This window comes from Malurus melanocephalus, unplaced genomic scaffold (genome assembly GCF_030028575.1).
Source record: "Malurus melanocephalus ecotype Western Australia unplaced genomic scaffold, MMel_1.1 scaffold_20, whole genome shotgun sequence".
In the NCBI taxonomy this organism is placed as follows: Eukaryota; Metazoa; Chordata; class Aves; order Passeriformes; family Maluridae; genus Malurus; species Malurus melanocephalus.
The window spans coordinates 4,291,477-4,306,117 of record NW_026623252.1 but is presented as its reverse complement, the minus strand read 5'-3'; the positions used below and the strand labels follow the sequence as shown (position 1 = coordinate 4,306,117).

The following is a 14,641-nucleotide window of genomic DNA, read 5'->3' as shown; positions in this document are numbered from 1 at the left end:
TCCTTGTCTTCTGAAGGAATTGCCCCGGGGGTGACGTGGAGCAGGCACTGCTGCTTTGTTTCACAGTTGAGCTTGGGGATTAAAAAAAATATTGTTGTGTTTAGGCAGAAAATACTAGGGGAGATGTGTTCAACTGGCACAACTTCTTGCGGAGTAAATTTGAACTTCGGTGGATGTGGAATCGTGGAATTATTGAGGTTGGGAAAGATCTCCAAGATCACTGAGTGCAGCTGTTAATGCAGCACTGCCATGTTCACCACTGAACCATGTCCCCAAGTGCCACTTTTACAAATTTTTTAAAGCCCCCCAGCAATAGGGACTCCAGGGATGGCAGCCCCTACAGAGTCAGGGCAAAAAGCTTTAGACCCCAAGCACCGTTAGACCCCAAGCACAGTTAGACCCCAAAAGCCTTGGGGATGCCAAGAGGTCACTGTTTCTTGAAAGGCAAATTGAGACTTGAGGTTGCTTGACTGTATTCATTCGACCTTGGTCTGGGCTTTGGGTTTTGGTGTTCATTCAGCAGACTGGAGACATTGCAGAGGGCTGAGTGTAACTTCATTTTTTGTGGAGTAGTTCCTCTCAGATCTCCCTCATCAAACCCTGAAAGCTCTGCTTGATAAACGAGGCTGCTGCCGTGATTTATTCCTGGCATTTTGGGTGATGTTTCTCCTTGTTTGGAACACAGTGTTGAAAGGGAGCAGTTGTAGCTGTGCAGTTGCATCATTCATTTTTGACTCCAGGGAATGGCTGGAGCTGTGCCAGGGCAGGTTTAGGGTGGATTTTGGGAAAGGTTCTTCTGTCCCCAGAGGGTGCTGGCACTGCCCAGGCTCCCCAGGGAATGGGCACACTCCAGAGCTCCAGGAGTGTTTGGACAGCGCTGCCAGGGATGCACAGGGTGGGTTTTTGGGTGTCTGTGCAGAATCCATGATCCCTGTGGGTCCCTTCCAGCTCAGGATATTCCATGATTCCTTTTCCCACTTACCCCATGCACTGTTTTCCAGTAAAACTGATGCTTCAGTGCTTCCCTGCACCTGAAAACAACCTTCAGCTCCATGTTTATTCCCACCTCAAGGTGCCAAGCCATCTTCYGCTATTTTTGAGGCCCTGGCCTTGCTGACATGGAGCTGATCCAAGCAAACCCCTCATCCCACAGCTTGGGAGCACAACTGCCAGTGGGCAGCAGTGCTGTCTGTAAATCTGCTGCTGGATTCGTCCCTGATCTGTGCATGTTTATGGATGATGAGGGAACACRGGAGTGTCATGGCTCTGAATATATAATAAGTCATTATGGGGCAAAATGCTCTTGCTGAAGCTCATTATGGCTGATGTTCACCAGGATTTTGTGTTCTATTATTCTTTTCCTTTCATGCTTCGTGCCAGCCCTTCCCAATTGCACTTTACTCTGTTTCAGCTTCTTGATTTTTTTAATTTGGCTCTGGTGTCCCATGTGGAGCTGGGGTGTGTGTCCATTTATTTCAGTTCTGCTGGTATTTCCATGTGCTGCTCCTCTGGCCTGAATTCTTGTCCTCATCCTCCAGCAGCCCTAAGGATATTTCACTGACCCTCTCTCCTGCCTTCTCAGATCATTTTCTCATCTCCCATGTCGGCCGTGAATGTTGAATAGGTTGAACTGATTTTAATCCTGTATTATAGCCCAGTAATTATTACTATTATCCCACTATTTATGCTGCAGAGGAGAAAATGTACACATCTGCTTTAATATATCTGTTCTTGTAAAAACTGCTTGAAAGGAGAGGGTRAATTGTTACATTTTCTGTACTGGCAGCTCTTTATGGTCCATTTATCTTTTATTTTGTGGCACCTTTTGATTTTTACATCGTGTAGCTTTTAGCACCTCAGGTTTAAATCTAAATGATGCTTTTTGGCCACTCTGTGTTTGAAAAAGGTACAGACTCAATTCCAAACCCACAAACACTGAGCTGAGTATTTCCCCAAACCAGTGCTTTATCTGCCAAACATCTGGAGGGGAAAAGCGGGGGATGCTGGTTGTTGCAGGGCACTGTCCAGCCTCAATCCTCGTGTCCAGATCTGCATTTGCAGGAGTTGCACAATCCAACAGTGGTTTGGGCTGGAAGGGACCTTAAAGCCCATCCAGTGCCACCCCTGCCATGCCAGGAACACCCCCCACTGTCCCAGGGTGCTCCAAACCTTGTCCATCCTGGCTTTGGACACTTCCAGGGCAGCCACAGCTTCTCTGCCAGGGCCTCCCCACCCTCCCAGGGCAGAAYTTCTCCCCAAWATCCCATSTAAATCTACCCTCCTTCAGCTTCAAGCCATTGTGTTGCAGAAGTTCTCATCAACCAAAATTGTCTCATCTACTTTCCAGCACCCTTAACTCAGTCATTTCTTCCTATTGCATTTTTTTTTTTTTTTTTTGCAGAACAAGAAGAAAACTTCGAGTTTATCATCGTCTCTCTCACGGGCCAGACCTGGCACTTCGAAGCGACCACCTACGAGGAGAGGGACGCGTGGGTCCAAGCCATAGAGAGCCAGATCCTGGCCAGTTTACAGTCCTGTGAGAGCAGCAAGAACAAGGTATGAGGCACAGAGCAAAGCTGCCAGTGAGCAGTGGGTGAGGGATCGCTGAGATCATACCAAACTCTGAATTTTCAGCTCTTGCTCCTTGAGGTGTGTGTGTGTTACCCAGCACCAGAGCTTTGTGAGGGAAGAACGTGGCCGAGGAGCAGCTTTCCCCTTGGAATGCTTTTTTTGTTTGCATTTCCTGTCCAAAGAAATGTTTAAAATCTGAGATGTCTTCAGCCAACGCTGATTTTTAGGAGGGCCGGAGAACTTCTGTGTCTTGAGTGAAATTTTCTGTAAACGCTGCACAGGAGAGAGCAAGGTGCTGAGTGCTGGTTGAGGGAGAGGAATGGCCMATAATTGTCCAGAACTGCAGATCCTTTAATATCACCCACCTAACAGTTGTCTTTCATGATTTTATATATTTGTATTTATATATTTATATTTTATATTTTATATTGTGGAAAAGACTCATATTTTTAATGATGTTCCAGGCTAGATCAAACACCAGGAATTGCCATCATTGCAGTATCATTTACTTCCCATTTTGTTTCAAAAATGGGGTTATTTCCAACATTTATTTCTGAGGTGGAGGAAAATCACGGCTTTTGTTGCTTCTCAACCATTCTGCTAGGTGTGTTAACAGAGCACCAAGGGGAAGTTTGGACATTACCAAACGTATAGACAAATGTATAAAATACATATACCAAACCAAATATACAAATATTAATACAAAAGGATAAAGGGTGGCTGGTTAATGGCTCAGAGAGGTTTTTCTCTTTGAGTTCTCAAAAGAGCTGAGTTCAGTCAGAAGTGGCTGGAACAGCAAAGTGCAGTTGGCTGGATGGGTTGAGCAGATCCATGGAGGTTGGATCTCCACATGGATACCCACAAATCCTGTTTAAATCATTCTGGAGTCCCTCCCTTGGTGCAGGGAGCAGTTTGCTCCTCGGGGTAGCTCTGCCCTGCTGCACATCAGGAGAGGTCACGGGCAGGTCACCACGGGGAGCATTCCAGCGGGTGAAATGTGACCTTTGGATGATGAAAAGGTTCCAGGCGCCTTGGCAAACCGTCCCTTAGTCTTCATTAGCACCTGCACGCGCATCAATAAAAGAAATCGATCTTATGAAATAATACTCTTATCTCATTTGTCTCAAGGAACTGAGCTGCAGTGTGGCTGCTGCTCTGGGGAGGAGCAGGGTTCATTCTCCAGCTYCATTTTGCTCTGTTGGGATCCAGGCTGGAGCCCCCAAAAGCCTTGGGGATGCCAAAAAGTCTCTGTTTCATGAGAGGCAAATCAAGATTTGAGGTTTGTTGGCCGTGTTGGTCTGACCTTGGTCTGAGCTCTGGGTTGTGCTGCTCATTCAGCTGACAGTTGTGTCATTGAAGGTTTTTGGGTTCTTCTTGCTGCTCATTCATTGCTTTCACTCCCTGCAGTCCCGCCTGACGAGTCAGAACGAGGCCATGGCCCTGCAGTCCATCAGGAACATCAGAGGCAATTCCCACTGCGTGGACTGCGAAGCACAGAGTGAGTACAGCACCTGACTGCAGCTCTGCCCTCTTCTCCTTGGCCAGGGCCTGGGGGAGCAGYCACCTTTGGCCTCCCCGGTGTCACATTCCCTCTGTTCATTAAGGGCTTTGCTTAACCAGATTTATTTGATCTTCATTTATCCTGCATATATCCCACACTAGGTGTATCCTAATTTTTTCCCCTTGTTGTTTCACGTTGAATGTCAGCATTCCTGTACAGTCCTTCAAAGAAAAGGAAAAGTTTGCTGTCTGACCTCAGTTCCTTCCATTTCCCTCCTGTTTGGCATGGCAAGGGCACACGTGCCGTGGCAATATTTTCAAAGAGGCAGAGCTTGATTGCTGCTTTTTTGGGYTGGTTTTTTAGGCTTGCTTGTCAGAAGAAACCAAAGTCATTGCTCATTATATCTGGATACTAGAAAACTGATTTTGGATTTTTTTTTTCTTCTCCTTTGTGTTTCTTTCTCTCTTTTTTTTTATATTTTTTAAAACATACACCTAGTGCTCAGAAGAGTGTTCTGGGGAATACTTTGAGCTGTGTTTCACCTCACTAACCCCGACTGAGGCCATTATTCTGGTGCTCTTTAGTTCCAGGGGTTTGCAACAAAGCCACAAAAAGGAAGTTCTCTTGCTCTAAAGCAATTAGTTGCAGGAGCTGAAGGACTGAGAACTTGTGCATTTTTATTTCTTTGATATTTGGAAGTCAGAACTTTCCTTGCAGCTTTTACACATGCTTAAAATGGAAATATATTCACTTATTTTTCTTCAGGTGCGATTTTTATTTTTTAAAGTTGGCTGCTGAGGAGCCAATTCTGGCATTCCAGAAAATGGAAAAAGAACGTATTGTACACAAGTGCGGCTGCTTTTGCACCAATAATTTGGTCCCTGATTCAACACATGCTAATCAAGGGGAAAGGTTTGTTTGAGTGGCATTTTAGACCCCAAAGTGAGTGTTATTTATTGGTGTGGATATTTTTTTTAATTTATGTATTTAGGGGGTTATATTATTTATTTATAAGGTGCAATCCCTTATAAGGTGCAGACAACTTCCCCAACATCCCTGTGATCCATCTCAGCTCTGCCCAGACTCCACAAAATCCCCCAGGCTCATGTTTCTCTCCCCAGCCATGCCCATAGCCCAGGATTTATGCTGGATGTTTAATCAGGAAAACGGTTGTGCAAGAAAGCAGTGCTTTTATTTTTGCTTTTTGGGTTTTTTTTTCCATCCCCCAACCAATCTGGTTTTCAGCCAGATTGTCCATGGGTCAAGCTGGCCCCCCGTGCACGGTGCCAGCAGCAGGGATGTGCCAGGAACATGTTGCTGGGAGAGGGCAGAGTGGGACAGCCCATTTTGGCAATGCTCYGTCATGAAGCTTTGGAGAGGGGATGATTTTGGAACCTCAGCTGGAATTGTTTGTGTTCTCACAGATGATTTATACCCTGTTTGACTCTTCTTGCCGTTCGACCTTCCTGATTTTAAGGCCACCATCGTTCCTTTGGAAAAACGTGAGATATTTCCAGAGGGATGTATCTTAAAAATGTAAACACAGAGAGAGAGAGAGAGGAACCTCAGGCTGCTGCTTTTCCTGCAGGGCTTTGCTGTATTTTTTTGTTTCCTTTCCTGCCTTGCCTGGGCAGCTCCTTACCCCCGGAGCACTTAACATGACAAACCCCAGCACTCCTGGAGCGTTTGCATCTCCACAGAGCCAGATGTTTGCTGGAGCAGGAGATGCTGCCATGCCTCTGCTCTGTTCAAGAGCCATCAATCTTCCACTTCAGAAGTCTCATTCTCCTCTTTCTGGAGCTTTTGGCTTTTGCAGCACTTGATGCAGTGCTTTGTTTCCCTGGGGAGTTGTGCCTTGTTGGATGTTAATGCAGCAGGTGTGTGCTGCCAGCATCCTTTTGGCAGCCTCCAACTGAAGTTATTCAAAGTTCTTTTTTTCCACTTCTCCATCCCAGAGCAGATGAGGCAAAGGCTCTTCATGTGCTGGCGTTTGTGCCCAAGATCTGATTTCACATTTCAGAAGGAAACCGGGTGTGTTTTCCCAAAGCAGCAGAGTCCTGCTGCTGACTTTGTCTGGAGAAGCCACTGAGAGTGATCCAATTGCTTAGGCAAACCCAGCCAAATTTCTGGATTTTGGCTTTCCMGCCTGATGAGAATCACATTGACAGAATTACAGAATGAACCAKGCTGGAAGAGACSTTCAAAATCATCAAATCCAGCCTATGACCCAAACCTCCTCACCAACCAAASCAYRGCACTGAGTGCCACGTCCAGTCTCAAAAAACACATCCCGGGACAGTGACTCCACCACCTCCCTGGSCAGACAATTCCAGTGTGTGATCACCCTTACAGTGAAGRTTTTTTTCTAATATCTAAGAGAGAGGRTAGATATGAGTCACTTTTTCAGGATTTGCAGAGAACATGAAACATCAGGTCTTTKCTGTCATAGAAGAAGATAAGGAAGTTTCAAAAAATCATGAATTTTCCAGTCCAGGAGAATGGTCACTTCCTGTGCTGTATTTTGTGTTTGAAAACTGAACACTGAGCTAATTTGGACAATCCTGTCCTACCAGTTACAAAATTCAATTTTTGTGTAGAATAGGAAAAAAAAAAACACCTCTCAAAGAATAGGCGAGTTGGAAATTTTTCTCTCTCTTCTGCTGCAACTCAAGATGCCTTCACCCCTGCTTCTTCTTTCCCTGTTCTCAGCCCAGGGATATCTCACACCWGCTGAGCTCAGGAAAGTTTAGCCTTTCATCAACCTCCAGGATGCACAGGGATGAAGGAGACAGTGGGAAAGGATTCTTTTCCCAAGAGAGTTTTCACCTCAAATGATGAATCTGACTGAGGTGCAAGTCAGAGTGGGGAAGAKGTTTTCAGGGAAGGAGTGAGCCAAGCATTTTGGAGAGTGTGGGCAGMTGAAAATTGCAGTCTGGTTATATTCAGTAGTGCTAAAAAGCTCAATCTTTTGTTTGACCAGTTTTAAGTAAAGTCCCTCTAGCTTTACTTCAGTGCTTAAAAGCACTGAAGGGGCTTTTTTTCCTTTTTCTATCAAACCTGGATGCCCACACCTGCCATTGCATCCTCCAATGCAGAATTACTATTACCATCACCAGGAAAAGGAAGTTGGGTTTRTATCATTATCTCAAAAGGAAAAAAAAACCCCAATCTTGAATAGTTACAGCTTTCTAACCAGGTGTGGTACAAATTGGTGATAACAATTTTCATCTCTGTGAGGAGGTCAGCCCTTCACTCTCAGYTCTGTGTTGTGAGGTTGTTGAAATTTAAAATAAAATTAYAAAATTTCRTGTAACTTCTTGGTTGCTGTTTTGGGGGGCTCCTTCAGTCACAGCAGCTTTGGCAGCTGGGAGAACCCTTCCAACCCAAACCATTCAGTGATTCAGATAAATATTCACCTGAAGCAGGTAAATATTTAAAGAATTTATTCARTACAAGATACACTACATGTGCTTCAAGCAGAGAGGTGTTTGGGAGGGAGGTCAGGTCCTTAACACCAGTTCTGTCAGAATAATTGGAATAATGTAAGCTGGTGTTTCATTCTCCTGCTTCATTCTGAGTTCATTGCACTTTGAATTTTTGTGAGGATAACCCTGGCCTTTGCAGGTCAGGGGTTTCATTCCGAGTCACAGTTTGCAAATTTCAAATTATTAGCTGCTGTGTTCGAGTTTATCCCAACAAATTGCTGTTTTGGGTTTTTTTATGTAAGTTTTATGTGAGTAGTATTTCAAATACACCACTGGTTCCCCCACTGGCAAAGCAACAGTCGAGATATCTGAACAATTGTGCAGAAAAGAAGATTCTTGTGCTTGGCATCCCAAAAGCTTGGACAGCATGGCAGGAGCTCTGTCTCTTATTTTTTGGAAGTCTGAAATGCTGTGCATATTTAATGTAGATATTAAATTGTGTTTCATGTAAGACCTGGTATGGACAGGAAATTTTAAACAGAAGATGTGTTTTTCTGCTGAAGTAGAATAAGATAGGGAATTTTTCTTCCTGGTGACATTTTAGATTTCTGTGAACTGACTGAAAAATGTCAGTCAATACCTTCAGTGGGATGTGGGACTCCACAATTAAAATCCTTTCCTTCCCTTCCCCTTCCCTTCCCCTTWCCCTCTCTATTTTTTTGTCCAAACATGATTAGGAAATTTTTGTTTTCACATATTTTGGTTGCCAAAAAGCACTTTTCAATTGTGGGTTATGCAAAATCAAAATGAGTCTTCAGATGAATTCTTGCAGGACMGAAGACAACAGTGGAAATTCACTTTCAACTCCAAACTTTGTTTASAATTGAGATAGGAATAAGAATTGCCTGCCCTCTTAATTGATCCCCACTTTCCTGCTTGGTATTAGGGGTGGTTCTTTGGTGCATCTTTGGGATGCACAGAGTAAGGCGTGAAGAAAAGATCTGATAGCGTGGGCTGGGGGGCGGAAATCCAACAAAAATTCCTCTCATGTGACTTCAGTTCCATTTGTTAAAGTGAATGTTTGTTGGAGAGAGGGCAATCCATACAAATCTAGATTTAAATTGCTCAGGACAGCATCTAAAGAGTTTGGAGCAACACTGGTAAATTGAATTTCCCCACTTTTGTCAGGTTTGCCACCGTTTTATCCTTCCTGGGGTTGTTCTGGGTGGGTGAAATCCTTCTGGCTCATGCCCTGGAACTGGGGCTGTTCAAAGGTCAGATTTTCATCGTGGTGCTCCTCTCCCTGATTTTGGAAATGGGAGAAGAGTCAGTTGTAGGAGTCACACATAGTTGATGGGGTAGATGGTTATTAAGGGGGCTGTAATTAGCCAGAGACATTGTTTCTAGGCCTGGGTTTTTTTCTGCTTTTCCCCTTTTAATTGACCATGAACAGCTCTRGATTCCCAWGGAGGGGTTTSCTCCACTGCTGCATCTTYTACCCATCACTRTGGYTGTACTTTGCTTYATGGGAAARTGTTGTAAGAARCACTCCATTGTGATCAGAATCTTCACAATCTGTAACTCTGCAACTATGTAAAGAAAGGCAAATTACCGACATGGTATAATRGGGGAATTCACCTTACCAACACCCACAAAATCACTTAAAACATTACAGTTTTTATATAAACAGTTTTCTTTGTTTCTCCCTCCGTTTCCAATTCATTTTCCCTTGTGGCTGGAGATGGGACACCCCATTTTATTTTTTTCCCCCTTGAGGGTTTCTCCACTGACCCTGGCAGCTCTCCCAGCTGCACTCTTGGCCAAGACACCCCCAGAACCAAAACCTCCWCACCCAAACAGCACCTGGAAAGTTCTGTTGGGTGTCCCCTTGTCCTCACTGCCATGTCCCTTGTCCTGCAGACCCCGACTGGGCCAGCCTGAACCTGGGAGCCCTCATCTGCATCGAATGCTCAGGGATCCACCGCAACCTCGGCACGCACCTGTCGCGGGTGCGCTCCCTCGACCTGGACGATTGGCCCATCGAGCTGATCAAGGTGATGTCAGCCATCGGCAACGAGCTGGCCAACAGCGTGTGGGAGGAGAACAGCCAAGGCCACATGAAGCCTTCCTCGGACTCCACAAGGTGGGTTTGTCCTCTGTGCCCTGGCGCACGTGTGGCGTCGCCACTTTTGAATCCTCCCTTGGTGAGAAAATCRCGGTTGATCTCCTCACTGTGTGCCCAGGAGGAAAATGTGTGCCAGGAAAAAGATGTGTGCCAGGAAAAAGGTGTGTCCCAGTGRGGGGTGGCAAAAGTGGGGTGGCCTCGATGCTTCCTGGATTTTGGGAGTGTTTCCTCAGCAGCTCTGTGTTGTTTCTGTTGGATGGGAGATGGAAACTCCCACCTGCTTCTTCTTCCATCCAGATTATCCTGTCCTGTGCTCCTTTGTCTTGGTTGCCCACAGAGTTTGCGCCTCTTGGGCTGTCAGTTTGGCATTGATAACCTGCCTTCAGGAGAATGTGTACCTGGCTGTCAGCCCCTTGGTTCTGCTCAGGGATGTTCAAAGTTCCGCTCACCGTGGATTTGATTGGTTTTTTGTGTGATTTATGTGAAACCATGAGTTGCTGGGAGGATGTTTCCTCTGAGAGTAGAATTTCACCTGCCCCTCAAAACTCCAAACAGAGAAAATGTTCCCGTGATGTGTTGTCCTACCTAAAAYGAGGGGGGTTTRTGCTTAATTTATYTGCTCAGGCTCAAAGTCAGGTGTTYTGAGAACACTTTTCCCAGTTTTGKATCAGGTGGAAAGRTCATTCTACCTGGGCCACCWCCTGCAGTGSAGGGGTGGGTTTGTGCTGTTGTGTGGAGTAAAGTCAACTGTTTCTTCTTGCATTATTTCGTTAGCCCTGAAAAATGAATTTGTGGTGCCACCTTTGGTTCATCTTCGAGAATGAAGGCACTGCATTAATCAGGCTACTCAGATGAATGGCTGTGCACAGAAAAGTGCTCAGGGAGACCTGAGGAAAGGTTTTGTTCAGGCAGAAATGGGATGCCTGTTCATATTGTTTGCATTATTAGACCGGTAATACAGGGATTTCATCMGGTAGGTTGAAATGAACTTTCAGTCATCAGGATCACTTTAATTCAAAGATTTTATATTCTTGCAGCTCACAAATGTGTGTTGCTGCTTACTGCTGAGGTGAGATGGAGCAATCCCTCAGTTCTGAGCACTCAAYTGGAATTCTGCTTTAAAAAAGAGAAATCACATTATTTTAGTAGTCACATAATAAACATCATGAAAAATCTAAAATCCATGTGAGTGTGATAAAAAGTGCACCATCCATTTCAATTAAATAATTCATTTGGGATCGGGTTTTACTTCCAGAAAATCAACTTTTTGTCTCTCAGTATTTCATGCCCAGGGCTTATTTTGATTCTCCCACTTTGTTTCTGTGCATCTTCATGGTTATATTCAGCTGATTCTGATTGTCACTGGCATTATTGCACTTTCTTTTCCTGCACTGCAACATTTTTGGACAAAAAGATTCATTTTATAAATAGGAATTTCTAGCTTTGTGTCCAGGTTCACGCTTATGTGATAGAAGAGACGTTAGAAAAAGTAGAATTAGGATGATGTGAAAATATTCCCACAAAGCAATTGCAATCTTGCTTTGCTGCTCCCATTCCTCTGCTGTTTGCAGCAGGGACTGAAATGCAATTTTTCATGTAAATACCAGAAAGTTCTGATTTTTCCAAGCCTCTGCCTCCTTTTGTGCTTCACTTTGGTCTGTGCCAACATCACAGTCCTGCATTTGGGAAAAAATAAGTTCAAGTTCTTCTTGGAGAAGCTGTGCATGCTGTGTTGTCCCTGCTGGTTGGGGTTTAGGAATGAGGAATGAAGAATTCTATTGGGAGCAGCAAAAATGGACCTKCAAAGAGGGTTAAACAAACTTCCCTTATGTTGTTGTTGCGGGAATGAAGGGGGAGAGGCAAATCCAAGAGAGCCTAAGAGGAACTTTGGACAAGGGWTGGAGGGACAGGACACAGGGAATGGCTTCCCACTGCCAGAGGGCAGGGATGGATGGGATATTGGGAAGGAAATGTTCCCTGGGAGGGTGGGGAGGCCCTGGCACAGGGTGCCCASAGAAGCTGTGGCTKCCCCTGGATCCCTGGAAGTGTTCAAGGCCAGGTTGGACAGTGGAAGGTGTCCCTGTCTATGGCAGGGGTGGAATGGGACCAACTTTAAGGCCCCTTCCAACCCAAACCATCCTGGGGTTCTTCAAACCAGTCTCCAGGTCGTTTAGTGCCCCTGTGGATCAGAACAGCGCCCAGGACAGCCTCTGGCACTGAACTGGAAGGGTTTGGGAGCACAGGGGTGGTGGCATCCTTGAGGAAGAGGCGCAGGGTAAAGCAGTTGAGTTCTGAGGGCGTTGCTGTGATTTCRGGGAGCAAGGAGGAATAAACACAAAAATTTGGGGAAGCCTCGGAAAACCCAAGCACGGGTAAACACTTGAGTGTGCAAGGGAACAGGGAGCAGCTGGCCCTGAGCAGTGGTGGCCGTGGGTCCCTGATGAGGTCAGCTCTGCAAAGCTGCTAATTGGTTCCAGCAATTACCAGCAGCCCCGAGAACRCCGCTCAAACTTCGGGAGGCCTGTGACAAATTGAAGCTGACTGCTGGTGAAGGAGTATCGACTTCCCATTCCTAAACAGGGGGATCATTAGTCAAGAAAAGCATCTTTTAATTACTCGCAGGAAGAAAAAAAAAGAGAAAGAGGGAGAAAAGGAAAAAGATCTTTCAGTATGGATCCTGCAACAACCGCCAGGTTTTTTTTCTCCCAGTGTATTCAATATTAAATTTATTGTCCTGGAGGGGAGGGGGCGATCGGGGGGAGCTCGCCTGCGGTCCCTCCTCGGGTAATGCGGGTTTAATTTGGAGTGAGAAGTCAAATTAGAGTAAATCAATGTTGCGACAATTAACTGGGGCTGGGGCTGAGATCAGGGTTTTCCCTCTAATTGCTATTGATACTGTTTGAGCACGCTCTCACAACGCTGYTGTGGAGTGGTGCAGTGCTGGAGGAGCCCTGTGGGACAGAGCTGCTCCGTGGAGGAATGCTGGAGACATGGGGGAGAATTCCGGCTTGGGAATTCTCAGCCTTTTGTGCTGCTATGTCTATCTCCTACAAGATATTGAGCTTTTTTTGGACACACCTCATGTTTTACTCTGCCCTCATGCCCACGTGGCTTCTGGTTGGTGGATTTGGTTGCCACCAACTTCCAGAGGTGACGTTGGCCTTTTCCAAAGGACACAGGCTGCCCTCATCCCTCTGCCTGCTYCAGATGGTTTTCTGCTCTGTCACCCTGCTGCTAAGGGCTCCATCTCTGTCTCCTGGGRGTGCTGGGATAMTGGGGCAYCTCCCCTGGCTGGAAGTTGCTGAAGGAAGGCACTGTCGTATCAAGACACCATCCCATCCATTCCAAATATCCATAGGGCTCCACCATTTCAGCATCTTCTTGAGAACATTCATGACCAGGTGACATGTCCAGCTCCATTAAAACTGGTTTGAAGTGAGGGCTGAGTGGCTCTCTGCTCCTCAACTGGGGCTGTTTGTGCTCAGGTCTGTTGGCACAGCAGCCTCTCTGTTTGTTCTGGCTCCCAAAGGTGGCAGGAAAATCCAACAGCYGGGAGCTGGGAGCCAGCAGTGTCAGGAATTGACTTCCACCTCAGGAGGAAAGATCCAGTTTGATCCTTGTCACTAGTGAACTGCATTTAATAGTGGCAGGGACAGCATTATGCAGCTCCACTGTGTTTAGCCGAGTTTTACAGTCCTGACCAAAGCCTGGCTTATGCTGCTCAGAGGAGCTGGGGAGTGACTCGGATGAAAAATATTAGACTGTGCCTCCCATGGAAAAATGAATCCATGCCTCCTTTTCTTTGTAAAAATAATTAATCCTTCATCACGGATAAAGGGCAAGCCCAGGGAAATGGAGTACTCCAGATCCCAGTATCGCATCCTAAATCTTGTAGGGCTTCTGTGTTCCGTGTCCCACTTATTCCTGGCTCCTTTTGGCCATAACTCTGCCACTGTGGTGCTGTTGGTCCCGGGTTCCTGTGATAAGGAGCAGCGTTGGAAATGGAGCCTGGGGGAGCACGGGTACCTCTCTATCCRTCCACGAGTGCCAGCTCCAGTTCCTTGGCGGATCTTGGCCTGATGAGGTCAGTGTTTTGTGCCTTTTCACTGCTCCTCCATGCCTAACACCTTTGCTGTTCCAGGGCTGGGGGAAGGGGGTTTTTAAAAATAAATTAAAAAAAAAAAGAAAGGGAAAAAAAAAAAAAGATTTTATTGTGAAGGGCTGACCAGAACCCATCTGCAGTTGGGTGGCATCTGCTCCCCACATGTCACTTCCCTCATTAACAAGCAATTGAATTAATTAAATGCTACTCAGAACACGCATAACAAGCTACCGGCAGTGTCCAAATTAGCACTGATAATCAAGGATGATTTCCTTTATTATCCTGCTAAGTGGTGTGCAGGCTCTGATCTCCCTGTCTGCCCTCATCTATTTACATACCCCCAGCTTCTGCCTTTAGAAGCTGAGGTTATCTTACCTAGTTAATTTGCCACGATCACCAAGCATGGCGGATTGATATTCCTGCCTCTGCTGAAGCAAACCCCCTCCTTTCTCCCCCTTTTCCTTCCTCCCCAAGCCTGGTCCTTTGTATCTCAAGCTCACTGATAAATTAAAAGCCACCCCTGTGGTCTCTCAAGTGAGTAATAGAGGCAGAAATTTCATTTTGCAACTGGCTGATTTAATGATCCAAAGGGTAATTAATGGCCTGATTATCTTAATGTTAAATATGTCCGGCAGCAATTACTGTGACCTCCCGCTTGTCAAGGTCCAGGCTATGCTCTTCTTTCAATTAAGTTCTCTGGGGCTTAATGGTATGAATAAACTCCTCTGATTCTATCATTCCGGACTCTGAGATTTAAGCGAGCTGGGGGCTCGTTTGGAGTTTTAATCAGCCCGTCTTCTACTTGAGCGATCAGAGTTAACAATTAGAACAAGGACAGTTTAACTTTCTTTCTTTCTTCCCCCCCCCCTCCCCTTTCCACTTCTTTTTAAATCAATTCTGACTAAAGAAGCACCACA

General features: G+C 45.7%; 1 protein-coding gene across 5 annotated transcripts in view; it reads left to right on the top strand.

Moving 5' to 3' along the window:
• Positions 1-14,641, top strand: part of AGAP1 (ArfGAP with GTPase domain, ankyrin repeat and PH domain 1) — a 230,236-nt gene that overhangs the window by 189,256 nt on the left and 26,339 nt on the right. For all 5 annotated transcript variants that reach the window (XM_057389903.1, XM_057389906.1, XM_057389904.1 and 2 more), the window contains 3 exons: positions 2,402-2,556; positions 3,979-4,069; positions 9,418-9,640. In XM_057389903.1, coding sequence (XP_057245886.1) covers positions 2,402-2,556; positions 3,979-4,069; positions 9,418-9,640 — 469 coding nt within the window. The remainder of the gene's footprint in view (positions 1-2,401; positions 2,557-3,978; positions 4,070-9,417; positions 9,641-14,641) is intronic.